The following is a 26,883-nucleotide window of genomic DNA, read 5'->3' as shown; positions in this document are numbered from 1 at the left end:
GCCCCCAAATCAGAGCTACTTGTGACTACAGCAGACTCTTGGGAGTCTGATAAATAGGTGACTAATAGTTTTCCCTTCCAGAATGTCGTTAGAATGACAGAGGGTCTGAGGTCAGGCTTCCCGAGGTGACAGTGGGGCACTTTGAGGCCTGAATGTTTGTGTCCTCCCAAAATTCATACATTATATCTGGAGATAGAGCCTTTAAGGAGGTCATTAAGATTAAATGAGGTCAGAAAGGCAGAAACTTAATCCTAGAAGACTGATGTCCTTATAACGAGTGGCAGAGACACCGAGAGCTCTGTCTTTGCACACGTGCACACAGAGGAAAGGCCACATGAGGACACAATGAGGAGGTGGCCATCTACAAGTCAGGAAGGGAGGTCTCATCAGAAATGGACTCTGCTGGACCTGATCTTAGACTTCCAGAACTGTGAGGAAGTAAATATCGCTTACACTACCAGTCCATGGTCTTTGGGAAGGCAGCCTGAGCCAACTGAAATAAACATTCTGTGCACTTCTCCAAGAGTGAGGGAGAGGCATCCCCTGTGGCCCCGGAGGGCCATAAGTAGCCTTGCCTGTTGGACAGAGGTTGCCCCACCAAAACCAGATGGGAGTGCTCTTGTGTTCATAATAAAAATGAACCATGATAAACCATTGATACTTCCAATACACAGCCACTGGCCAGCTGAGTGACTCTGCAGCCTCCCGAATGGCTCCATAAATGGCCTCTCTTCTCTTTTTCAGGGCAACTCCAGGAGGAATGCTCAAAAATGGAATATTTTAATTGTCTAATTTTTAAAAACTGTCTTTGTCAGTTGAGGCTTTCATAGGTCTCGGGCGGTCACCCTGAGAACACAGCCTGCTGTGTGAGCAGGTGCGGACTATGGCACGGAAGTCCGACGGAGTGTGGAGAGACCTCGGAATATCCCTGTGATATTGTTTCCACAACAAAAGAAGTTCAACACGTTTTCTCGGCATTTTGGCTCTTTCTCTTAAAACCAGAGGGAAGCAGCCATCCTGGTCAAGCATGCGCTACTGAAGTGAGGTTCTAATGTCCCTTTGCTCATGTCAGACCATTGCATGGGGCCTCAGGGCCTTGGTGACAGACAGATCCCAGCAGCAGGACTTCTTGGTTGATCCAACCAGGGATGAGAGTGGTCATACAGAGAACATGCAATCTCCAGAGATGCCTCTCAGAAAATGGTGGAGGCTGGTTCCTATGTTTTAGAAGAATTGGGCTCAGGCCACAAAGAGCTCCCTGGGGTCAGGACTATTGTACAAAGTGACCAGCCTTCTTCTACCCTCTTGTCACTGCTCTATCCAGCCATCATCTCCTCCAGCCCAGAACACCAGTGGCCTCCACACTGTTCTCCCTGTACAGGGCTCACTTCCTCCAAGTCATTTCACAGAGACAGATCTTTCTAAAACCCTGTCTGGGCCTATTGCTTCTTAAACTCAGCAAGGATCTCACATTGTTTTAATATAAAAATGAAAGCTCCTTCAGTGAAAGAAGCCAAACACAAGAAACCACATATTGTATGATTAGAAATACCCGGAAAAGACAAAATTCTGGAAACAGAAAGATTAATGGTTGCCTGTGTTGAAGTGGGAAATGGGGACAAAGAGTAAAGGTGCATGAAGGATCTCTTGTTGAAGGAATGAAAACGCTCTAAAATTAGTTTATGGTGATAGTAGTACAACTTGTAGCTTTACTTAAAAATTGCTGACTTATGCCCTGACTGGATAGCTCAGTTGGTTGGAGCATCATTTTAATACACTCAAGTTGCAGGTTCGACCCCAGTCAGGGGGTGTACAGGAGTCAACCAATGAATGCCTAAGTAAGTGGAACAACAAATTGATCTCTCTCAGTCTCTCTCTCCCCCTCCCCTTTTCCTTTCTCTCTGTCTCAAAAAAAAAAATCACTGACTTGTACTTTTGAAAAGGATTAATTATATGACATGAAAAAATTTTAAGTACTTGCCAGGTACTCCATGATACGGTTCCTACCAGACTGTCTTGAACCCCATCTTGCCCAACTCTCCCTCACTCTGTGTCCCTTGTTCAGCTCCTCCAAAGTGCCATGTTCTCCATGTTGCCCCCCACCTGCACCTCCAAACATCTCCTGTGCCCTTCCTTCCCCAGAGCACTCCCCCTCCCCTGCCTGTAGCCCCCCTGGAGCTCAGCTTTCTCTGGGATGCATTTCCTTACCCACCCAGATCATATGGAGGCCCTGGTCTGTGCCCTCATGGTACACATGAACTTTCTCTTTCTGGTCACTCATCATGTTTTGCTGTGGGTATTTGTCTAATGTCTGTCTTTTTTGCCAATATATAAACCCATACACAATCTGTCACAGTGATATTCCAGATGTCCAACATGGTTTCTAGCATATAGTAGGATCCTAGAAATATTAATTGTGTGAATAAATACAGGGGTGAGGCGCAGAGGCCACAGGAACAGGCAGCTCTTCCAAGAGCACGCAGGTTTGTTCAGAGCCCACATTGCTCAGCTGAAGGCACATTTTCATCTCCCCTGAGACTGCACAAGGAAGTAGAAGAGGGATGCGGGCAGAGGATGTGGGAGGGTGACAGGGAGGCGTGGGGAAGGGCTGTGCCCCTTGAGAGGGTAAACACAGCATCCATGGGTTCCGGTTCTGCCTGTGTGGTCCTGGGTAAGAAACTGAAACTCCCTAATCTTCTTCTTTTAACCTGTAAAAAAGTTTTTTAAAATAAGTTATGGAGTCTCTCTTAGCTCAAATGTTCTACAATTCCAGTCATCCTCAGGGCAGGATTTTTCAGTGCAGACATCACTGGGGGCTGTGTCACGGGGCTAGACTCCCGTGCCCCAGTAGGCCTCTGCATCACACCCCTGGGTGACTTTTCTGTAATGCACGTTTGTAAGAGGATGGGGACTGTGTCTACCTTGGTCACGCATGTAACCCCAAAACCCAGCCCAGTGCAGCAGAGACAGGGTGTTCGATGGATAGTCCTTGATGGGTGAATTAGTGAAAGAGTGAATGTTTTGATCACAGAAGTGTGGACATCTGGCTTTGACCAGGGCAGAAGAGGAAGAGGGCAGCTGCCTCGCTGTGGTCTGTGGTCTGTGGTAGCTTCCTTCCCTCTTCTGGGCCAAATGCCCCCTTTATAAAACACAGTGGTTGGACTAAGTGGCCCACGTGATTTCTTCTTGCCTTAACAATCCACAGCACCATGAATCTTTAATACATACCAACAGCATGAATCTATGCTTTCTGTTTCCCCTTGCTGCCTCCCTAAGAGGTGGAAAATAATCAAGACGAAAATCAAAGATAACCCAGAGATTCACTGTCAGTTTTAATAGGAGGGGTGGAGTTGAATAGTTTAGAGGAACGTATAAAAAGACTTTTTACTTTTTGCTGGAACATGATATGGTTTGTGCATAGCACATACATATTAACAAAATAGAAGCATCACATCTTACAAGCACATGACTGCACACATTCTGAGCTTTCCTACTCACTAGACCCAAGCTTGAGGACAGCTGTACTTAGTGATTTACAGAAGGGAAAACCACGTGGGGACACAGCTGTCTGAATGCTGGAATTTCAGTAGTTCATGAGGTATACAAACATGGTTCTGTGTTGCCTATCTGTGTGATGGACTAGATTTGGGGTCTGTTTTGGACGTAATCACTCCTTCCTCTTCTGGGAGGAGGAACTCCAACTCAGATGTAAATGCAGACTGCAGTTTTCCTGTCTATTTCCTGGCCTTGTCCCAGACATTCCTAGCCTTGGATTTTTCCTGGGAGGTAGCAGAATGAGTGGCTGGTTCCTTGCTGGGAGGAGTGAGGATGAATATTAGAGACCTGCTTTGCAAGCATGGGAGTGGGAAGTGCCAAAGAACACCTCTTCAGAGCCTTCAGGGGAAAGCATTGGGATAGAAATCTGTAGGAATTTTCTAGTGCATGTCCATGTGAAATGGGACAGAGGGGTCAGAGGGCAGAGGGGATATTCCTGTGTCTTGGAAGCCAGTGGCTGTCTGTGATAGATAGAGTTGCATGGTGGCTGTGGCCTCAGCAGTGATGTCCAGGCCTGGGAGGCGGGAGAACTCCAGATTGTGGACTTTTGTGCTTCTTCCTTCCTTAGGACTTACACTCAGGAGAAGGAGCTGAGGTGTAGGACAAGATAGGGGCCCGGAGCCAGGGCAGGCAGGAGAGTTCCAAACTGCCTGGGACAGGGCGGGGTTGGGAGAGAATTTCAAGCCTGTGTTATTAGCCTGAGGAGAAATCTATGTGTCTAAAAAGGAGAGAGGTTTATAGCCTTGGTCAGTTGAAAGAGAAAATATTCTCTTTCTTAAGTCATAGAATAATGGCCCTGACCTGGGCCTTGGGGTGTGTGCTGGAGATACTGTGGGAGGCGGTAGCAAAGGGGGAAGGATGTGAAGGATAATGGTAGGGTATTAATAACATAATTATGTGTTGCTTTCCAAAGGAGGTTAAATAATATATGGGAAGTGGGAAAGGAAGGGGGATCGGAAGTCTGCAGATGATGAAGCAGATGTAATCAAGCTGGAACAAGCCAGCTGGAGTTCTCTGGTTTCCTCTGAAGTCCATCCATCACCCTGAAAAGGGTGCAGATTTTACATGGGCCTGCGGCTCCCCGCGGTTTGTGAACTAACCTCGTCCCAGCTGAGAATTCTGTCTTCAAAGGTTCAGTATGTTAATGTCCTTATCGTTTACTCTTGAGGAAGGAACAGGGCAACCTCAGTGCTCCCCAAGTTTGCATGGAGCTGCCAGGGAAGGTTCACGTTAGAAGAGAGACTAGTTAGCTACAAACCTCTCTAAACCAAGGTCATAGCTCAGGATTTGGGGGAGGGAGGACCAAGTCATTCTCAGTACATCGTCAGCAGGAAGGTGAGGACACCCTTATTTCCCTGTCTATGCAAAATCTTTTGCAGCCTTAGAACCAATGGGGCTGACAGCTGAATTCAGGACTCAGTAGACATGATGATCAGCTAGGTGATGACTCTGTACACCTGTGCACAGACCAAGCAGCAGGAGAGGAGGGACTGAGAAGTCCCTCGCTGAACTTGCTCTATTCCTGCCCCTTAAGCCACTTCTGTGAATGAGGACTGATTTTTCTTAAGGCTGAGTCACTTATAGGTCACAGAGAAAGCCCTTGAGAGAATTCCTATGGTTGGAAAGGGTGTCAAAGAGTCAAGCATGCATCCCTGCTCCAGAGGTGATATTCAAAATACTTACCACCTAATATAGCATGGTCCTGGTACCAGTTAGAACAGACAGACACCCAGCTGCTCATGATAGACAATTAATGTGCTGGAGCCACTATGTAGTGACTGAATATCTAGCCTACCTGATCCCAGGCATTTTATAGCTTATCCTTCTCACCTCTGGTCTAAAACATGGGAGCAGACATTTGGGGAAAATCCTTATCAGGATTAGAGCACTTTCATGAGCCACTAGAGGGATGCAGAAAAGATCTAGTAGTCTGAGGTGCCTCTCATGGCAACTTAGTTCAAAGACCTAGGTGGAAAGGAACCTATGCTTTGGGACCTATAACTTTTTCCTTTTTTCCAGATCACCCTGTTCATCCATCCACCAGCCTTTTTCCTACACTCCCACCACCTTCCATTGGGAACTGACACACGCCTCAGGTTCTGAGAGCATCCATTTATGATGAACCCTGTTATAGAGAGAGATTACTCTGGAAAATCTCCTGAAAAACAATTGACTTTGTCCCCTGCCTCCAAGTAGATCTGCATTTTAGTTACTCCAGTCAAGATGGACTATTTTTTCACTCCCTTCTATTTGATCCAGGACCTCAGCTCCTTCCAATTTCTATCCAAGGCTTGGCCATGTCCACTCTTGCTCCTGAGATCTTACTGTGTTTTCAATCTTTGCTCACCTTGATGTGGACTTTTCCTCCTCACCCAACACATGTCCTTCCTGCTATTTGCCAGGCAGAAAAGGTGGCCGGCATGGCATTTCTCCCTTGGTTGCCAATGTGCATCTCCAGCCCACGGTTTTTCAGATTAGATCTATGTATAGACGGGCACATCTGCACGTAGAGAGGTATGCCAAAGATGAAGGCATTGGCAGCAGATGAGGGATTGTCTTGCAGGCAGAGGGCCCCGAGAGTAACAGAGGGTGTCAGGTCATTTTGTAACTGCGGTTCACGTATGCTGAAAATATTTGCACTCTGATATGGCTCTCTCTGGTTTCAGATTTAGGAACGTTCCAATGGCTCAGGAATCTGAAGGCTCCAGGCAGACAACATTTATAGTCACTTGGGGAACCTCTGCTTTAAATACTCTCTAAGGGCCGGAGGCAAGAAGACACTGAACAGCAAGGTGCTGCTTCAGCTTGGCTGCTTGATTTTACGGGATTAACACTCTTCTCCTGTAGGAGGTTAGAGGGGGCAAACCCTGCACGTCATGGAGCCCATTTTCCTGCATCCAGGCACCAGTGCATGTGAGTTGAGGATGACCAAGAAGGAAGTGTGGGTATCAGATGAGAACTTGGGCAAGTTTCCTGGATGTAGTTGGAGAGGAATTATCAACTGGAGTCCAAAGCCTCCCTACTTCCTTCATGCTCTATTTCGCAGCCCCTCACCCCTTGCCAAAAAGGTTGCCATTATTAGGATCCTTGTCATCTGAGGTTAAAATAAGACCTGGTTCACAGTGAGGAAAAGCTATGGGCAGGCAGCCTGGCCCCTCTTGTTTTTGGAGCCACACAGCACTGGATCCTTTGGACAGAAAGGCTCCCCATAGAACGTCCAGTCCCTTCCACTGCTCTCAGCAGCCTTCTGCAACTGCCTAAGAAGCTGCTGTACCCCTTTCCTCCAAGAAGGGGTCCCTTCTCCCTCATCTGCCCTGACAATGTGTCCCAGTGTCCCCAGAGCCCTCATGGGCAGGAAGAGTGGAGTGCCTGCTCATTTTCTTTCTGGTTTGCAGGTAAATCTTACTCCTGCTTACCCTGCCTCTCTGCTGCTCCCTACAACACATGAAACCTGTGCAGATAGGGGCTTCTGGATGGAAAGATGATTGGAAAGAGGCAGAGTGGGAATACACATCAGTCCTGCAGGTTTGATGAATGACATTCTTGCAGGCAGATGCCTGCAGTGATGATCTTGAAAGAAAGAAACCTGATGTTCTGAAACACCTTTGCTCTGACAATACATACAAAGATGTATGGATGTACATCAACACACACACATTTCCACCCTAGCCTTTTCCTGTGCACAAGGTCATATTCTGTAAATGTCACCTGCACCTTCTTTCCTCAGGTGAGGTCAGAGCATGGGCTCCAATGCCACTCTAGAATGTTGGCTGCAACCCCTTGCTTGGGTGGGTTACATGCCATGGGGTCTAGTGGCCAAGGAACCAACTCAGGTCTCCCCAAGCCCAAGAGAGACCTGACTCAGGAGTCATGGGGAGTAAGGAGAATTGTTCACTTGTGCAAAATTCCAATACAAAAAAAAGTCACTTTCAACCTGTGAGCCTTCTTTCAGGGTCCTTATATCCTGGGAAGGAAGTGAGTGACAGTCATGATTGGGGATACCTTGCTGCCTCTCTTTACCCGTCCATGTTTGCTCAGTGCAATGTAGGTCCCTCGGTATAGGTCTGACTCATAGGCGTTGTAATTGTTGGGCAGGAGGGTTTCTCTGAACTTGCATTCCTCTTGGAAGCTGGGCTGTGAAAGAGTGGACAAATGGCAGAGAATCAGTTATATATGAGGACAGCAGGCCCCTCTACCAGGCGCCCTCCCCACCCCTTGGCAAAGACCACCATGTGAGATGTAGCCATCCTAGGTGAACAGAATCGGGAAAGGCCGAACCAGGAAAGGACATCAGAACTCTCACGTTCCTTTCTCACCTTCCCTCCTGTCCAAGGAGGAAACTAAGGCCCAGGGCCATAGGTGGAGCATCTATGTCACACAGTGTGAGTCTCCTCTCTTACAGTTCAGGGTACTTTCTACTAAACACTTAGTCCATAATTTATTCAACTCACAGAAGGACCAGAAGAGGATACAATGGGCTGTTTCCCAAGTCTACTGTGAGTGGTAGTTTAGTGGAGCAAGATTGAGACAGAGCGCAGGGGTCTAGTTAGTGGCTTTTCCACTTCCTAGGTGTGTGACCCTGAGCAGGCTCCTCCCCTCTTAGCCTCAGTTCCCTTTTCTGCAGACTATGAGGTGGCTAGTGGAGGGGTCCAGACAGATGACTTCCTAGGTCCTTTCTGGTGCTCTCTGTTGAATATGGTAACTCCGTCTTCCCACTTGTGTTTGCTCAGCACCCTTTCCACCTCATGTCCCAATTCCGCTATCCCTTAAAGAGGCATTTTGACTTAGAGCCCAGGAGATGCCCTGTGTCTCCTAGACCTTCATAGTTCTCCAGGGAAGTGCAGGAACAGAGTTGGTGAGGAGCAGTGATTTTTATAGGGGAAAAAACCTGGTTCCCTGTGTGAATGGTGGTGCCATGGAGTCTGGAGTCAGTGATAAGTGGTTAATTTGGTAGAGGACTGGGGGTGGACCACCTGTTGAGAAAATGAATGCTAGACTTTCTGTCACACATCAACAAGTTCAACTCCAACAAATCACCCAAACCCTCCTTTGTTACTAGAAGAGAGCCCTTTGCTCCCCAAGCCTGCCTGGTCCTTGTCCTGAGGGAGGCTGGAAGAATTTCTGTGCTTTTGATAAGAAGGAGCTCCATCTGGAGGAAGAAAGCAAGGTGGGAACCAGGAGACCTGGGATCTAATCTTTAAAAAATAGAGAATAAAACAGAGAAAGAGCCGCACTCAGTGGATTGAGCACGGGCCTGCGAGCCACACGATCGCGGTTTGATTCCCAGTCAGGGCACATGCCTGGGTTGCAAGCCATTTCCCAGAAGGGGACTCATGAGAGGCAACCATACATTGATATTTCTTTCCTTCTCTCCTTCCCTTCCTCTCTAAAAATAAATAAATAAATCTTAAAAAAAAAAACAGAGAGAACGAGGTAGAGTATAATTTCTGACTCCTTTCAGCTAACTGGGGCTACCAGCTATTAAAAAAAAAAAACACTCAAAGGCTGACTGGTTGTGCCAGAAGAGTCCGCTGACCTTCTCTAAAGGAACTGTACTTCAAAGGAGGTACAGCTTTCTGACCCCTGGCAGAGGGTGATGGAGGAGGGCCTCTTCCTGCATGAATGCAGGGGATGCACTTGCTCACCAGGGCTCCCAGACTCCCTCAGCCCTCTGAGTTCTCCTCTTAGGCAGCATGTAGAACAGTGTGTTATCCTTATGGACAGATTTTCTTTCACAATAGACTCCAAGTTCCTTAAGACAAGAATTGTGTTTTGTTGAGTACGTGATGCTGAATGAATGGTGGCTTAATTAAAGGGACAGCATTGAAACGTACAGGTACCTCACGGGGGTGGATGGCTGTTTTGATGCAGGATGGGAGTGAGCTAGGGGGTGGCGTGGTCTGTGGGAACACATGGGGCACTCCCTCCTCCTGCCCTTCACCTTTCCCCTCTCATGCCCCTAGTTTACAAAACACTTTCATGTTACGTTAACTTGCTTGAGACAAATGTGAAAGCCCTCACCTGCCACCATCACATGGCTCCTTGATACCATCTAAGGAGTTTCCACAAGGTCTCCTTACGGGTACTCAGTAAGTGTTTGTGGAATGAGTGAAGGGAGGAATATCCCAATGGCAAGGCAAATAAGCAAATCAAAGTAAGTAAAGAGCATATTTGTACCATAGCTTTGATGGTTCATCTCTTACTAAGCTATGTGCACTTGCACAGATTAACTTCCTAAACCTCAGTTTCCTCATCTGTAAAGTGAGAGCAACCAGAATAATTATGCCATAGAATTGGAGTAAGCATTAATTGAGATAATGCATGGAAAGTTTTTGATATAATGCCTTGGCACATAGTAAAATAAAAAATAGTTGTTATTAATATAATTATGCTTTTCCAGTTTACATTACATGACATGAACTAGTTTACATTAAAAGTCCTAAAAGACTTTGCCTTACCCTGCATCACCATGCCTGAAAAACTTGCTGTGGGTTATTGGACAACTTAGCTTGTAAGCTGTGTAATTACTGCCAGGATGACCGGCAGGCAGGGAGCCTGCGGAAGGGGCACAGTGCCAGGATAAACAGGGGCTGAGGCTGGCTCCGGCACTGCCCTCAGGGCCTCTCTGGACCGTGGCTTCTTTACCTATCCTGGAGCATAGAGTTAGTCACAGGATCTAAGACTACTGATGGGCAAAGCAATAGGAGGAAATACACTAGGGACTGATTATAAAAGTTAAATATCAAAAGAAATAAAGTTAAATATCAAAAGACTTTAAAAGTCTGGTGCAGATCGCCCTGGCTGGTGTGGCTCAGTGGACTGAGTGCTGGCCTGTGAACCAAAGGGTCGCTGGTTCAATTCCCAGCCTGGGTTGTGGGCCAGGTCGGGCCCCTAGTAGGGGGTGCAAGAGAGGCAACCACACATTGATGTTTCTCTCCCTCGCTTTCTCCTTCCCTTCCCCTCTCTTTAAAAATAAATAAATAAAATATTTAAAAAGAAAAAGTGAGTTCAAATGTTCATGAATATAAAATAAATATGGATCTGAACTGAATTTAAATAAAAGTGAATCTAAAGATAAAAGTGGTATTTCAGATAAGTGGTGAAAATATCGTGTTTGTAATAATAAATAATAATAATAATAATAGTTAGATATATGAGTTCGTTTGTTATATCAGAATAAGTTCCAAAAGAAGCAAAGATTTATTTGTAAAAGAGAGAAACTTAAACCCCCCCCACCAAAATTGTTTTAAAAGTCAAGAAGATCTTTCTAAGCAGAACACACACACATACACAAAACTAAAAGCCACTAACAGCTTCCAGCAGGAGCTGGGAGTCCCTTGGCCAAGTGTCATGACCAACAGATCATTACAGCTGTTTTGCCACTTCCTGTTCACACCAACTTGTTCTTCCTTGTGTCTCCCAGTCCTGGCTTTCCCCACTTCCCAGGTGGCCATAGAGAGTGAATTGAAGAAGGATGTTATCTGAGAAGAGGCATGATAGATGGTGAGCTGTTTACAAATAGTTTGTTGACATTTATTTTATAACACACAAAAAACAGAAGTGATATCCTAGATTTGTGTTCTGCATTAAAACAAAAATACTGTATTCACCTCTTTAATGGGTTAAATTACCTTTATCTGGCTTGCTCATTTACAATATTAAATGTATTCTGAATTTCTAAGAAGAATCCTAAAAGACATTTTAAAAAATAAATAAAATTGACTCTGCTTGAAAAATTTTTTAAAAACTTAAATAAAATAAAAATATCAATAACAAACTGGATAAAATATTTTCAGTGCATTACATTTTGTCATATATTTTGCAATATATTGCAAAGAGGACATTTTGTTACTATATTCAGAACCCTTAACTCACTGAAAAATGGATTTTAATGAGCAGACAATTCACAGAAAGGAAATACAAGTAGAATTTAAACATAAGAAAATATGCCTAATAAGAGAAATATAAATCACATAAAAATGTGAGGCCACATTTTGAACTGTCAGATTACAAAGAGAATGATATTTGATAACATACTCTCACTGGTGAGGGTGTAGAGACTAGGGATTCTCATTTAATGTCCACTGGTGCCTAAATTGTTATAAACTCTGTAAAAGGCAATTTGACAGTATCAGAATAAAAAATGATTTGGGCTTTGATTAGTACTTCTGCTTCTAGAAATTGGTCTTACTGGTACACTCCCAGCATGCACAGAAGTTACTGCAGCTTTTTTATGATAGCGAAAGACTGAAAGCCACCTAAGTGTCCATCAGGAGGGAGTGGCTAACTCAGTGATAGTAAATCCACATAGTGGAATACCATAAGCCATGAGGAAATGAGAAACCTCCTTGTGCACTGAATTGAAATGGTCTGAAAGATATATTGTTTAAACTTTTTTTAAAAAGATTTTATTTATTTATCTTTAGAGGGGAAGGGAAGCAGAGAGGGAGAGAAATATCAATGTATGGTTGCCTCTCATGAGTCCTCTGCTGGGACCTGGCCTGCAACCCAGGCATGTGCCCTGACTGGGAACTGTACCGGCGACGCTTTTCTTCACAGGCCCATGCTCAATCCACTGAGCTATACCACCCAGGGCTGAAAGATATATTGTTAAATGAAGAAACAAAGTTTCAAGCAGTGTGTATAGGATGTTCCTGTTTGTGTGATTAAAAAAATGACCCCAGTGTGCACACGCACATTGGGACTGGGCTCTCCCTGGAGTGGCGCCCAAGAATCTGGTAATGGTGGCTGTCTCTGGGGAGGCAGTAGGTGGTTTTAGGACAACAGTGAGAATGAGACCGTTTCCATGGCACCTTTTGCACTTGTTTCCCCCCAGACTGTGAATATGTGTGACCTAGCCACACAGGTAGCTCACTCAGAAAGGAAAGGAACTCGGGTAGCAGATGGGCCAGGCAATGGAGGAAATGGTGTCAGAACCTGACAGTCTCCTCTTAGTCCAGTCATGGCCTGTTGCCACCCGGCACTGTCCCCTCTGTTCTAACTGTGTATGTCCCTGGAAAGTAACTGCCTGGTGATTCCCAGGAGAATTCATTTCCAATCTGGATGGTGTTTGGGGAGAGGTTTCATGTGTGGGCTGCAAGCTCCAAAGAGGGAATCAAATATTGAGGCAGAGGGTGGGAGAAGAGGAGTGGGACGAGGAGGAATTGAGCCATTTTGGCAAGAAGTCTGAGGGCATTTGCCCACTCCTCCATTCTAGAATGTGTCCGATGTAAGAATCCAGGTTTTCCTTACTGTCTGGGTCTCATGAAACATATTTGTGTAGGCACCCATGATGGTGGTTTATATATTTCATTTTGTTCTCTGCTCATCAGATTTTGATTATGCAAATTCTCCTCCCTTTTAAAACAGTTTCTTGGTTTTTTTTTTTAAATTTGGTCCCTTTTACCTAGCTTATCTTATAGTCCTAGCCTTTCCCCAAATTCTGTACAAATCCAAACTGAAAAGGGGAAATAGATGATGTTTACTTTAGAAGCCCTCTCTTTCTTTCCCTTGCCTGCTCCTTTCAGCATCCCCTCACCCCTGCCACCGCACCTCTCACCCTCACCCCCCCCCCCCCCCCCCCCTCCCTGGCCGAGTGCTCCGGGTTCAGGTGGCTACCTGCCTGTGGCAGGACGCCAAGACAACCTCCCTAGACTCTCTTTGAGGCAGCTGATGCTTCAAGCCAGTAGGATTTTCCTGCTGCCCAGACTGATGCTCAAGCTGGCATGGTGACCCAGCCCCTTAATTCATTCCCACCATATCCCTCAGCTCTGAGTTCTCATGGCTCTGGAATGTTGGCTCCTTAGCTCTGGTGAGAAAAGCTCTAGCACCAAGTAAATGCTGTGATAATAAAAGTGGCCACCATATATTATTACTTGAACAAATGAAAATAATTCCACCGGATCACATTTCCTGGGCCTGCTGGGACTCAAGCCCCAGTGTGGCAATGTCTTACACTCCATGTAGGTCTAATCAAACTCTAAAGCATCTAGCTCTCACTATGAAGAAGGCCCTTTACAGAGGGGTAGATGTGTGGGCATTTCAGCAGGAGTTTCCTCTGCCAGAATTGCCCCTCCAGGTCCAGGTGGACCAGACAGCCATCTCGTACCTTTAGGCAGAGCGAGCCACCCGAACTGATGGCGGTGTGTTCTTCTTGTCTTTACACTTCTTCCTTCTGCTGCTGCCTCTGGCCGCCTGTTCCTATTACTCCTGGTTGTGTGTGCGCATGGAGGTGGGCAGTGAGGAAAAAAAACAACAACAAGAAAACCCCTGTCCTAAGGTTTCTCCTGTAGCATCTGACTGCTTCTTTTCCAGTCCTTCGCAGAAAAGAAGACACAGCATCTCCTGGCCCCGACGAGGTCTGTATTCGCTAACCCCCCTTTCTGCACGGACAACTTAGAAGTGTTTGAAATGTTTTCACCAGGCACATCGTCCTCATTCCTGGTCGCTCTTCATGTCAGGCAGAGCCCTGGGGGAGACTTGTCTGCAGGGCTCTCCAGGCCCTTTGCTGTGGCTCACAGGCTACAGGCGCCCTTTGCCCCGTCCCCTTGGGAATCCTATTCTCTGCCAGAGGAGAGAAGCAAACTGCGAACTGACTGAGGAAAAGGCTTAGTCCTCCCCTCCCCCAGGTAACTCCCAAACACCTCTTTATGTACATTGTCATACTACTATGGCTATAAATATGTAGACACAGTCATAATTAGTAAAACACTGAAATAGAGAACAAGGGGACAGTGACCAGAGGGGAGAGGGAAGGGAATTTAAGGGGGAAAAAGGGGAGGGATTTGGAGGAACAAGTATGAAGGACACAGGGATGAGGACTGGGGGGGAGGAAATGGGAGGGAGGTGGGGAGCATGGGGTGGGGGGGCTGGGATAGGAGAAATAGACAAAAAAACTGTACTAGAAAAATAACTAAATAAAAATTTTTAAAAATTAGTAAAAAATCACTTAAAAACATAACTGAATTTTTAGTACCTCTTTGTCACCGTGTATTGTGGATGAAAAAGGAGCCACATACTGAACCCAGCAAGCTCAGGAGAGGCCTGTGTGGTGAGCCTTACAAACTAAGAGACGGAAAATCACCACACAGGACGGTCTGAACACAAAAATTCCTAACTGACAATGAGTCTGGTGGGTAGTCACATCCTAGGCCTGTGGCTTCCTTGACGAAGGTCAGTCTTCCCCTAAAGTGAGCCTGCCTATTGTCCTTTTGCATCTAACATGACATACTTTGGAAATGTCAGAGTAACCCCCTTTTCCAGACCCCCCAGGTCACACCCACCACACTAGAGCAGGAGGCCACAGAGCCCCTCAGTGTCCTCTCATTCCCCCAATACCGTCTCCGTGTGCTGTGAATGTTAACCACCCTGGAGCCACCAATGTAAAAGAAGTGCGTGTCTCTGTTTCACTCTTTATCCAGCCCAGAGATTTCCTCACTTTGCTTCCTCCCACGCTCTATCTACCACCAGTGGGTTTCATGTAACCCCACATCTCCTTCTTTGATTCTAATGTATAAAATAAGCTGCAAAGCTCCAATTTTCTGAGCTTTTTCTCAATTCATTAAGAGTTTGCTTCCCAGCAATTGTCCTCAGTTTGGATCAAATAAACTCTTACAAGATCTTTTCTTAAGCTGGACATTCTTTCATTGAAAGCATTTTGTTTTCAGCCAAAGGATTCTGAAGAACCACTGTCAGGTCGAGATCCTTGATTTTTTTTTTTTAATTTTAAAAAAGAGATTGGAATTCACTGATTTCTGGCTTATTTGAACATGGATCCCAGTCTGTACACTAAGTGCCTTCTGCTATGAGCCTCACCTGCTTTACCTGCCAGGCCCTGAGGCAGGTCTGCACGCAGCCAGTAGGTGCCCAGTACAGGGTAGCTATTCATACTGTCTGAGGAGGGCGAGGCACCTGCCGTGAAGCTCTGCACCCCTCTTTCTCAGAGGTGAGACATGTGGGAGGCCACGTTTCTGCAGGTGGGCTTTCTTGGCACTCTTTCTCCCATCAGGGGCTGTCCCCTGTGCCCTGTCCAGCACAGTGCCCCTCCGCCCATCAGAAGTCCCATTTAGCAGCAGTAGCAGCTGAGCCAAAGCGGTATGAGGCAGCTCTGAGGGCTTAAAGGGAAATAGTGTGAATGAAATCATCACCCAGCAGGAGTCTTCCTGGCTCCCAGGATCAGTTGGCAATTGTTTTTTTAGACTGTGATAACAATGGGCCTCACAAAGCCGTTGCCAGGAGGGGTTGATCATCTGGTGCCTGGCCACACAAAGCATCAGGTTCCCAGGCTTAGGGCTCAACTCCACGACTCCCCTGTCCAGCTCACTCTCGCCTGCTCCTGGGCTCCAGGGAGGAGACTCTCCGCACTTGGAGAAGGTGCTCCTGAACCAAATGCTCCTGAGGTGTGCGGGTAAAGCTGGGTGAAAAGAGTGAGTGGTCTTTTCTCAGGAAAGCCCTCCTCCTTCCTACACTCTGTTCATTTAGGGAGCCCTGCTCAGTCCCTTTTGATGCCATTTGCCTGGGCACGAGGGCCCAGGTGTCTCCTCCCTTAGGAGTTGGCCCGCACTTCAAAGAGCAACCCTTCCCTAGGTTACTTGAGTGCCTTCCCCTTTGTAGCACTACCTGTGATGGTTACATCTCATGTTCCCAGCCTCCTCTGGCTTCTCCTACCAGGACCACAGACTTAAAGTGGGAAGTCGATAAATACACTCTATATTTGTGCCCTTTCCTTGCCTCATAGGTAAATTCCTTGCTGGGTAAGGAGAAATACTAAATAGCTTGTGAACAAAGATGGCAAGGATAAGGGTAGCTGTAACGAATGCTTCTGTCCAGGAGATTTACCTGCCGAGTCCTGCATACAGTCCCATAGTTAACACTCCCAGATGCCGGCCCTCCAGCCAGGGATCCCAGGCATCCATGTAGGCTGGAGAGAGGGGCTGTTAGGGATGACTCACTCTGCAGAGAGGGCATCAACTCCACTAAAACCTAGGTGGGTCCTAGCTGCTGCCTCCTGTCCTCTTCGTCACCTTTGCAGAGAGTTGCAGAGAGTGTCTGAGAATTCCGTTCTGTGTCTCATCCCCTAGCCCTCCAGCTCCCAGGGCTGGGCTAACCCTTGGGCAGGGCAGAGGCTATAGAGCCTGGTGGTCCCCAGGCCTACCTGTGCCTCATAAACACCTGAGGAACTTGAAAAATGAAAACAAGCAAGCTGATTTCCAGGTCCCTGGCATAGCCCTGTGGATAAGCATCTCTGAGGGAGGTCCCTGAAAATCTATACTTTTAACAAGTTACCATGGTGATGTGAATGCAAACGTTCTCCCACTGTCTCATCTCCAGGAAAGAGGGGTGCACAGCCTCATGGCAGGATGCCTCACCCTCCTCAGATAATATGAATAGCTACCTCATACTGAGCACCTACTATTTGTAGGGTGACCTGCAGACTGCTGCTTTCTGAGAATTATCTCCCAAAACCCCTGGAAGGCACAGTTGACCTTCATCTTCACTTCACAGTCGAGAGGCCAGGTCTCCAAGCTCTTGTGTTAGTCATGGCTGTATGTGGACCTGCTTCAGGGCCCTGCAGGTAATACATCCAAGGTCCGCAGCAGAAGTGCATTTGGTGTAGAGACTGAGACCCACGTTACACCTCCTGCCCTGCGGAACCTCTATTACTGTCTCATTTCAGAGACCCACTGAATTCTATCCATGCCCTGTCTGCATGTAAATCTGCCCAGACTGAGAGGCCTTAGTGCTCAAGTTCAAGGGCAGAGACCACCTAGGCACCCCATTCAAGTATTTAACAGACCTCTTCTGTTGGGATAGTCTTCCTAGAAGCCGGCACCAATCCCAGATCTCTCTGGTCACTTCCTGACTCTCGGTCTGTCTCCAAGGAGAGGTAGAGCAGCCCTCCACACCCTTCCCATAAATAACTCTGGTATTCCTTGCTGATTGCCCAGAGGTCTTCCTTTTTAGCCTTCTTATTTCTGTCAGAAGAACTCAGTTTTTTCAACACCAGATGGATGCTTTCCAAGGCTGTATTTTGGAATTGGCCAGACTGTGGGATGCAGGGGCCAGAGGGTGCAGAGGTTTTGGTCAATGTGCTCAGAAGTCCATGAGGTAAACCTGGCAGGGGTGATGTGTGGTAGGGAGGAGGTTCTAAAGGGAGGATGCTTCCAGTCTCCAGCATCAAGTAGTAGAAAACAAACCCTTGCAGTGATATTTCCACCCCCTGATGAAGGGGAGGAAAGGAGCCTCCATTTCTCCTCCTCCTGCTGCTCTTGGGCCTCTCAGAGGGTGAGTGGTGGAGAATAGCACAGAACAGGTTTGCTTCTGTGGGCCTCTCCAGCCCAGGGAATCAAACCTACCACAGCCTGGATGACAGCTGCCTGCCAGAATGCAGGTTTTCCTCAGACCCAACAGCCCTCTGAGCTATGGTTCCTGATTAATTACAAAGGCCTGGCAGGTAGGATAGGAAACACAGTCCAACACAGGGGCCTGTGTACTGCGAAGCTTAGGAAGCTGGAGCTCCAAGGCCCTGCATCTGCACCAGCTCCTTTCACAGCCCCTTCTTTTCAAATTTTCATTCCTATGCTTAAGATTTTGTGTTATTTTCTTCAGTTGTGTAAGCTGTAGGCCTTGTACAACCTGGAGTTCCCCTGGCCTGATGAACTCACCGTTGTGTACAATCTTCCTTTACTGTTCATGGCAACGAAGAGGGCGCTTTTCACTCCAAAGAGACTCACCACACCTCGATCCACTGTGGAAATCTCCAGCAGGCCTGACAAGGAAATGGTGGCTATGTTACCTAAGGCTCATGTAAATCAGAGTGAGCCATCAATTTAATGGTGACCCTGCAAGGCAGCTAAACCATCCCCCTGCACCTAGAAAATCAGACCTTCCAACCCCTCCATCACTGATCTCGAACTGTGGGAAATTTAGCAGCTGCACTCAGCAGGTCCTGCCCCTGGACTGTCAATAATCCAGTTCTGCAAGGGAATGTTCTGACATCATAGTGGACACTTAAGTGTTGACTTAAGATTAGCTTTGAATCTGGGCTTTCACTGACTTGATTACTTGAGTTGGGTAAAAAAATGAATTCTGATTAGTTTTGTGGAAAATGTGTACTCTCCTGTTTCAGCAAATCTCAGCCCATCTAATCTTGCAAATACATCAGCAGAGGCTGATGGTTTGCTTGGATCCTGCAGCCCCCACCAATCCCCTCTTGGATGGGAGAACCTATATCTATGCAGCAACCCATCACCTTGTGGGACACAGACCTGGGGACGGGGGGCAGGCTGAAATAGAAAGAAGGGTACACTTCAGCTGGAAACCATGCAAACCACTTGCTTTTCCTTCGCAAAGGGAAAGCTAAATAAAAATAAGCTTGTATCTAATTCTGTCCAAGTATCCTCACCCGTTCTCCCATCCTTGCCTTACAGCCTCCCAGGGTGATGGTTCCCGGTGGTCCTATATGGTCACAGATGGCCCTGTAATTCTGAAGTAATGAGTGCCACAGGGCCTCCATGGGGTGATTGGGAAAGCACACTAGGATGCTTGGGCCTCGGTGTGTTGAGACTGCACCTAGGCAGGGTCGAAGTGATTCTGGGAGGGGTGGCTCTGTTAAGAGCATCCCAGTGGAGAAAAGCATTTCTCTCCTCTTTATAACAGGACCCCACACATCTGAGCAACGCCCTTTCATCTTTTAACCCTGCGTGAGCTCAAGCCCCCAGCTTCCCAACTGGCTGCATCTGGCACTCACTGTAGGGGTTCTCTTCGTGGGTCCCGCTGATCCGGCCGTCGGGGGGCACCTGGAGGTGAAAGCCGATGCCCACGTTGCAGTAGAGCCTTCGCTGCCGCTTGATCCCCACCAAATAGCCACTTTCCCAATTCACCCCGGCAATGTCTCCAGCTAGCCCAGCTCGGGACCTGGACAGCAGGGTGCCCCAGCCCCTTGAGTCCAGCAGCGTGCTGTTGGCGTGGGTGCCTGCAGGTGAGGGCACCACCATGCCCACTAGGACGCCCAGGAAGATGAGAGCCTGCAGCGTGCCCTGAAGACGTCCTGCTCCCCGGGACATAGTGATGAACAGCCTCTGTCCCAGGGCCATCCACCTTGCCTCTCAGGCACGTGGTCAGAATTAATGGCCCTAAAAATACCGCCCTTCTTGTTTTTCTCCCCTCGGCATGGCGGCAGGGGCTTATTTTTGGAAGGCAGATGAAGGCTGCTGACATAAAACCAAAGCCTGCCTCGGGCACTTGGGTTGGGAGCAGAGGGACCCAGGCTGAGCCGTAGCTGGTAGGGACCATGGCTTGGGGACGTTGTCTAGTTCACCCGCTGTCTCTGTCCCAAGTTGATTATATTTGATTTGACCTATCTTTATAGTTCAGCAGCCTGGCCCTCCCCTGCACCCATCATCACCCTGACGTCAGCTGGCCCAGCTCACTTACCCAGGGCTGTAACATTAACCTGCTCCTGAGCTGGCTGCTTCCCCAGACCCCCATCACCCTCCCCACGCCTCAGGGATTCTGGGAGCCACTGTCATTCCAACTATGAGGCAGGAATGAAGTGAGCAGGGAGCATCTCTGAGGGAGGGAGGAATTGGCAGGGGGCCCAGAGAAAGAGGGAGGCGAGAGGCTGCCCAGGACCCAAATTGGGCAGAAATTCTTGGCCTGGTAGCACTGGCTTCCTTATTTAGAGGGCAAAGGGTAAAGACAGGGACAGAGGAAGGCTAGGTGGCAGGTGACGACCAGAGCCTGAGTTACCCCAGAGACCTTTTCGTGGAAAGAGCTCAAGGTTGATGACAAGAGAAGCTCAGGAGACACTGCAAGTCTGAACTCTTTTACAGGAGAGGACAGAGATTGGGCAGTAGAGGGTGGGGCTAGCCAAGGAGCATTAGGGTGACAGAGGGAGGGAGGCTAGGGTCTGGCTTCTGCTCACTGTGCTGGCTGTGGCATTCACCCAGCCAATGGAGTAGAAGTTGTCTTTGGCCCTTGACATAGCCCACTGACCAGTTTCCTACCTGAGCTCATCCTTGGCATCTGGTTGATACTATTCCCATTTTACAGACAAGAAAACTCAAGCATAGAGAGCTTAAATGACTTGTCTGAGCTACTATATAGCTAATAAGTGGCAAACCCAGAATGTGAAGTTGGCCTTAGTTGAAAGCCTATGGTTTTAAGCTCTGTATGATTGTCTGTAGTAGAAATTAGGTTTCTTGGCTGGCCCCCAGAGACTGCTGAGCTCTTTACATGCCAAGAATACATCAAGGGATAATTTCAATAGCACAAAATGATTTGTCCATGTCCACAGGCTGGAGGCTTCAGGCAGCTTGAGAGAGCTCCACGGATGTGTCCCACTGCTCAGGGACTCCTCTGAGACACCATTTTCTCCTCACTGATTCTAAGTCTTCTGCTCTGGCTTGGGTCTCAAGCCTTCAGTCTGTGGCTTCTACCTGCCTTCCATCTCTGTGCCTAGTGCATGTACAGTGATGCTTTGGTTAGAATTCTTGTCAAGCCACATATTTCAGTTTTGCTCTTGGTATGTTCTCTCAGATCCCTTGGAGCCTAGACATCTTCTGCCATTACTTTCAGCTGATAGACTGAGTAGAAAGCAGGGAGGGATATATGTACCGCTGCTTAGTGTCATTCTCACTGTTGGGACCCCCAGCATCTTTCCCCTCTCTGTCACAGTCATTGCCTTATTCCAGCCTTCTCATCACCAGCATCACTATTTTCCACCACAAGGAAAGACTGGCACCTACCTCGTGGGCACAAATTGAGCACATCATGCAGGCCTTTATTGGGAAAATTATAAATAAATGAATGAATAAATAAATAAACAGAAAGCAAGCAAGCATCTCCAATGTAAACTAGGAGAGTTGTGAATAATGCAAACACAAAATTGTCCCAAAAAACCACCCTTCATTTTAAATCCCCAGCTTGATTTCATATATTTAAGTTTTCATGATGCAAGAGCAGTAGAGACACTCTATCAATGATGTTTACTTTGATGTTGACTCTTGTGTTACTCATGCTTGCTGGATTGACATAGGGAAGAGGCACCCCAGAAACATGGTGGATGGTCAGGAGAAGTTAGTCTGAAACCAATGTTTGCCTTGCATTGGATGGATAATTAGAGAGTTGCTTGTCAGCAGAGGTCAGAACCTCTGGAATTCTTCTTGGAACCCATCCACACTGGGGCCTCTTTAGAGGAGAGACACACTATAACAAAGACCATGCTATATATTAATAAAAATGTTAAGTCTTTTTAGATTCACCTCATCCCAGATTCCTCTCTGTGTAGGGATTGGTTGGTGTCATAAAGCAATGTGCTTTGAACTGGGGGACATCTGGATTTGAACTTTAACTCTACTACTTATTAGCTGTGTGACCTTGGGAAAGTACTAAGCCTCATTTTTCCCATCTGCAAAATAAAATCATTACTTCATAGGCTTGTTGTAGGGATTGGCAGTAATATATGCAAAGGTCCTGGTGCAAAGCCCAATAGAGCTCTTGCCCAGTCTTTTCTCTGAAACATGTTGAAATTCTCTTACCCAATTAAAGGACAAGCCCAAAGTGAGAAGGACCCTCTGTCATCTCAAGGGTGAGAGAGATACATGAGCTTCTACTTCTTAACTGCCAGCCACCAGAGCATATGTTGTGATGGCTGTTAACATATGTAGGAGCAGGCAGCCCAGATTCCTAAAATATTCTGAAAACCAGTAATAGCCTTGGTATTGTCCCCTGTTAAATATAAAACTTAAGTAATTCATTCTATTAAAAAGCCTTGGTCTTATTTTTATCAGGTGATGTGATGAGGCCTTGTTCTGAATGCTGCCCCTGTGCCTGTCTCTATAGCAACTCCAATGTGCTCATATATCCATATATTTTTCCTGAAGGCTAATTAAGTTGACAACTGCTAGGGCTTCTTGGTTTACCAGATTTGCACTTGACCCTTCTCTTGGGGCTTAGGGACCCCTATGGATGTGAAGTGATAAAGAAAAGAGTAACAGGTGGAGGAGGCCTCTCTGTGGACCCCTCTTTCAAATAGTTGCCCAGTAGCCTTTGCAGTTGTCAGTCACTTTCTCGGGATGAGCCAAGAGTTAGTGGTGTTGGGTGGGAAAAAATGGTAATGTTTGTCTCCTTTCAAGACAGGGTCCTTGTTCATGAGTGGGGTACCATGCCATCCTGGTTGGTCAGATTCTACCTGTATGGTGGAACCACCTGTGTCACAGCTAGGCAGGCTGCCTTCTCTGACTCCTGTTTATTACATAATAAAGGTCAAACATCTCCGGAGTGATGATAAGGGAGAGCACATCAAACTCATGTAGACTGTGAAAAGCTGTGTTTACTTGTACTTCTCATATTTGATTTAAAAAAATGTGCCTTTTTTCTATAGGTAATTAAGTAAAATACAGAAAACTCTAAGGTAGAGAATAAAATAGCCTTCATGGTTAGTGTCTTTCTTTCGTCTAGATTTTTCTTTGCATTCTCCTGGCACAGGGGCTTGGCCCACCCCTGCCCTTGGTCTCTCCATCCCTCTTGCTTAGACAGACAGACACCTGTGCATTTACACAGTATTTACACAGGATGGCAGAGTTTGTTCAGAGGGCTTGAAAAGTAGGAGATGAGTTTGTGCAGAAGAGCAGGACTAGGAAGAACCTCTGTTCTAGAGTTGAGCAAAGAGGGGCATTTAGGGTTCACAAATCTCTCTATAAGTTAAAAGATTCCAAAGGAAAAGATTCTTCTAGAACAAAGATCTCCAAAGAGAAGTCAGGTATTATCTTGTTAACTGCTAATTCAGAAAATCCAAATTTCCCTAGTACTTGCCTTTATGAGCTCATGTGGAATTCACCCCACTTCAAATTACCCCCAAGTTATTTCTGGAGTTCCAGAGCATGTCTCACATGTGTTGGTGAACAAGTGACTGGTCCTGCCCGGACCACTGCAGTCAATCTGCGCAGACTAGCACGTCCCACCAGCCCTACCACCTCAGGGGCAAGCTGATGTGTGCAAAAGTCCTCCCCATCCGCAGGGTCACTTTGGTGGTTTCAGGTAATCTTTGGTCAACTGTGGTCCAAAAATATTAAATGAAAAATGTTAGAAATAGACAGTTTTTAATTGCCGTTCTAAATAGTGTGGTGAAATCTCACACCATTCCACCCTGTCCTGCCTGGGATGTGAATCATCTCTTTGTCCAGGGAACCGACACTGTAGATGTTCCTCACTCCTTAGTCACCTAGTAGCTATCTCGGTGATCAGATTGACTGTCGTGGTATCACAGTGCTTGTACTCAAGTAAAATTTAATTTACTTAATTATAGCCTGAAAGTGAAAAAGTGGTAATGCTGGACAAAGAGAAGCTGTAAAGTAATTCCTGTAAGTGAATAGGTAAAAGTTCTCAATTTAATTAAAAAAAAGAAGAAAATTTTATGCTGAGGTTGCTAAGATCTACGGGAAACACAAATCTTCAATCTGTGAAATCATGAAGAAGGAAAAAGAAATTCGTGATAGTTTTGCTGTCACAACTCAGGCTACAAAAGTCACTGCCTCAATACATGATAGATGATTAGTAGGGTGGAAAAAGCATAAAATCTGTGGATGGAAGACATGAACAGAAAACATGTTCTGAAATGGCAGCTGATTGCACCAGAAAGCGCTGAGCAAGCCTATATAAGACTTCAGCAAGGGCTCCCCTGAAGCAAGAACACCAAGCCATTTACTGCAAGTAGGGATGGTTACACAGACTCAGAAATAGGTTTGGACTGAAAAAATGTAAAAATTACTGAGAGGCTGCAACTGCACATGAAAAATTGCTGCCATATTTCCTGCAGAGTTGAAGGGAATTAGGGTTCAGTGTTATTTGTGGTTTCAGGCATCCACTGCGGTATTGGTACACATCCCCCAAGGATAAGAGGGAACTACTCCATTACATTTCTCATGGTAGCTCAGGACCTGAAGACCTCAAGAGCCAAAGCTGCCTTATGCCTGTTTCCAAGCAAGGATGAATGTCTTAGTCCCCTTCCTCACAGTGATGCTTGTTAAAGGAATGTCTGACCAGTTACTTCTTGTACCCTGGTGATTTACTCACTTGCATTTTATTTCAGACTTTGACTGCAGAGGACTAAATTTTTGTTATGGGCTAAAGTCATCAGGTTGGATTCCTCAGGATGGATTCTTTTGCGGGAGGTCCTCGAAGCAGTTTCAGGCAAATAGACTTCCACTTGGGCCAGCCCATCAGTTGTCTAGATATGTCTGACTCCCAGCATGAGTTTGGTCTGGAGACCCTGCACCATTCCCAGCAGTCTTTCCATTGGGCAGGAAGGCCGCTGCTAGACAATCACTGTGGCCTGGGCTTGGGAAGATTCACAGAGTCTTCTGGGAAAAGACCATATTCTACTCCCCACCCCAGAAATCATCTTCTTGCCTTCAAATTCTTTGTAATCTATTTATTCAATCCAAGCTCCTATGTTGCTGTCTCAGTGTGATTTTCTGTCTCCCAGCTCTCTCTTCTCTTTTTGTCTCACTCGAATTCTCTTCTCTCCACTCTCTCCTGTTTCCCCCCTTACTATCTCCAGCCATCTAGACAAGCCTAGAGGGTTAGTCGGCTGCCAAGGAGGCAGCACCTCAGGGTTGGCTGACCACCATGGCCACACATCTGAGCTGAATTTGCAAAGGGGAAGAGGAGTCAGATAACCTTCTGGAGTCTCAGAACATAAGAAACATTGGCACTGCTCAGAGTTCTGCAGTTTCTCAGATTTGCCTTTCATGATCATCATCTAATAATACCTACTGCGTGCTGAGGCAGTCATGCACCCTGCCAGCCACAGTGCAGAGTTATGTAAAAGACTCAGCCCTAATGGCAGGCTCCCCAGTGTGGCATGACAGGCCCTCTGTGTCCTGACCTCTGCTGGCCTCTCCAGCTCCATCCCCTGCCTCTCCCTCTCTGGGAATTTTTGCTGCTGCGACCTCGCATGATCAGTCCTTCTCAGGCATACGATGTGCTGCTTCTGCCTTCGTATCTTTGCTTTAACTGTCCTTTCTTTGCTGAGTGAATTGATTCCCGTCTTTGAAGACTCAGCTTAAATGTCACCTCCGGAAGCAATCTCTGTCAACCTGCCACCTGTCTCTAGGCTAGATCTGGTGTCCCTGTCTCCCCTCCTCTTCTTACCTCATTAATGTGTTCTCTGTACCTCAATCGCTGACCCTTATCGGGTCATAATACTCTGATTAGGTTATAACTCTGATAGAAAAATCCTTGAGGCAGCAATGATGTCTCATTCATTTCTATATATTCAAAATCTGGCACAGTGCCTGCCACAAAATAAGGTTTATGAAATGTTTCAATAAATGTTGAATCAAAGGCTTTGAATGTGTGGATTTCACTAGATGAGTGATTCTCAAACAAGAGGAAATCTTCTGTTAAAAGGTGATCAGAATTTTGTTAGGGTTAGAGCATATTAGTTTTGAAAACAAAACAAAAAAACCCACTTTCAGTATTATAATTTGCATTTTGTCATTAAAGCATAGATTGATGACTTCTGTTTTCACCATGCTGGAGAGATTTATACTGGATTTGCACTCCTAGAACAGACAACAAAACTGGACAAATATATAAAGCAACTGCTTTTAGATATTGGGTAACAGATAGGACTATGATTTCTGAAAGGAAGGAAACAAATGCAATGGACCCTATGATCACATTTTCTTTCTTCCTGGATGTACTTTTCAGAACACAGAGCAGGAAAGCAGACCCCAGGTGGAGCCCAGAGGTCACAGTGAGTTAAGGATATGGAGAGCAAAGTGCAGGGAAGCAAGGCAGCCAGAACTGGTAGGGTAGAACACCGACGAAGAGGGAACATGTAAAGGAAGAGCTCCAAACATCTGTTTGTGTTTGTCCTTAAGTCTTTTTGGATATCAAGCCATCCAATACAGGGTGAAACTCCATGAGACCAGAAAAAAATGCTACTGGGGAGCTGTAATTTGAACAATTCCAAGAACTCACACAGGGTAGTTTGTGGCAAGACTGGTCAGAGTGGAGGGAACCAGATTTTCTCAGCACAAAACAGTAGAGACCACAGAAGAGTGACATGCTACTAATAGCAATATAGAGACTCCAGAGTAAAGCTCTGGCCCCTCTCCCCTACAATTTTAAGACTTCCACTTCTGGCTAAGGTGTACTAACAGGAGCTAGATTTACCCTTCTGCTCGAAACAACTAAAGAAACTAGAAAATATATATCAAACATGTGTTTAAGACATTAAACATTAGGCAACAAAAGACAGTGTCCCTGAGAAATGAAAAATTAACATGGCAAATCCTACAACTACACCAGCTTCTTGTC

At 46.4% G+C, this 26,883-nt stretch overlaps 1 protein-coding gene across 1 annotated transcript; it reads right to left on the bottom strand.

The window, feature by feature from the left end:
• Nucleotides 1-7,512: 7,512 nt before the first annotated feature.
• FGF6 (fibroblast growth factor 6) lies at nt 7,513-19,649 on the bottom strand. The gene is made up of 3 exons (XM_037152887.2): nt 19,304-19,649; nt 18,219-18,322; nt 7,513-7,689 (listed from the first exon to the last, which is right to left on the bottom strand). The coding sequence occupies exons 1-3, from the start codon at nt 19,647-19,649 to the stop codon at nt 7,513-7,515; spliced, it is 627 nt and encodes a 208-aa protein (XP_037008782.1).
• Nucleotides 19,650-26,883: the final 7,234 nt, after the last annotated feature.

This window comes from Artibeus jamaicensis, unplaced genomic scaffold (genome assembly GCF_021234435.1).
Source record: "Artibeus jamaicensis isolate MK-2021 breed Jamaican fruit bat unplaced genomic scaffold, CSHL_Jam_final contig_1028, whole genome shotgun sequence".
NCBI classification, from domain to species: domain Eukaryota; kingdom Metazoa; phylum Chordata; class Mammalia; order Chiroptera; family Phyllostomidae; genus Artibeus; species Artibeus jamaicensis.
Note: the sequence above shows the minus strand (reverse complement) of the source record. Positions and strands in the feature narration are given on the sequence as shown.

Bases quoted from the DNA above. Each gene is read 5' to 3' on its own strand.
- FGF6 (XM_037152887.2), bottom strand. From the start codon at position 19,649: ATGGCCCTGGGACAGAGGCTGTTCATCACTATGTCCCGGGGAGCAGGA. The intron at 18,323-19,303 runs GTGAGTGCCAGA...TTTCCTTGTCAG, and splicing joins CCACGAAGAGAACCCCTACA to GCCTGCTGGAGATTTCCACA. The intron at 7,690-18,218 runs GTGAGTTCATCA...ACTCTTTCACAG, and splicing joins AAGGAAGATTGTACACAACG to CCCAGCTTCCAAGAGGAATG.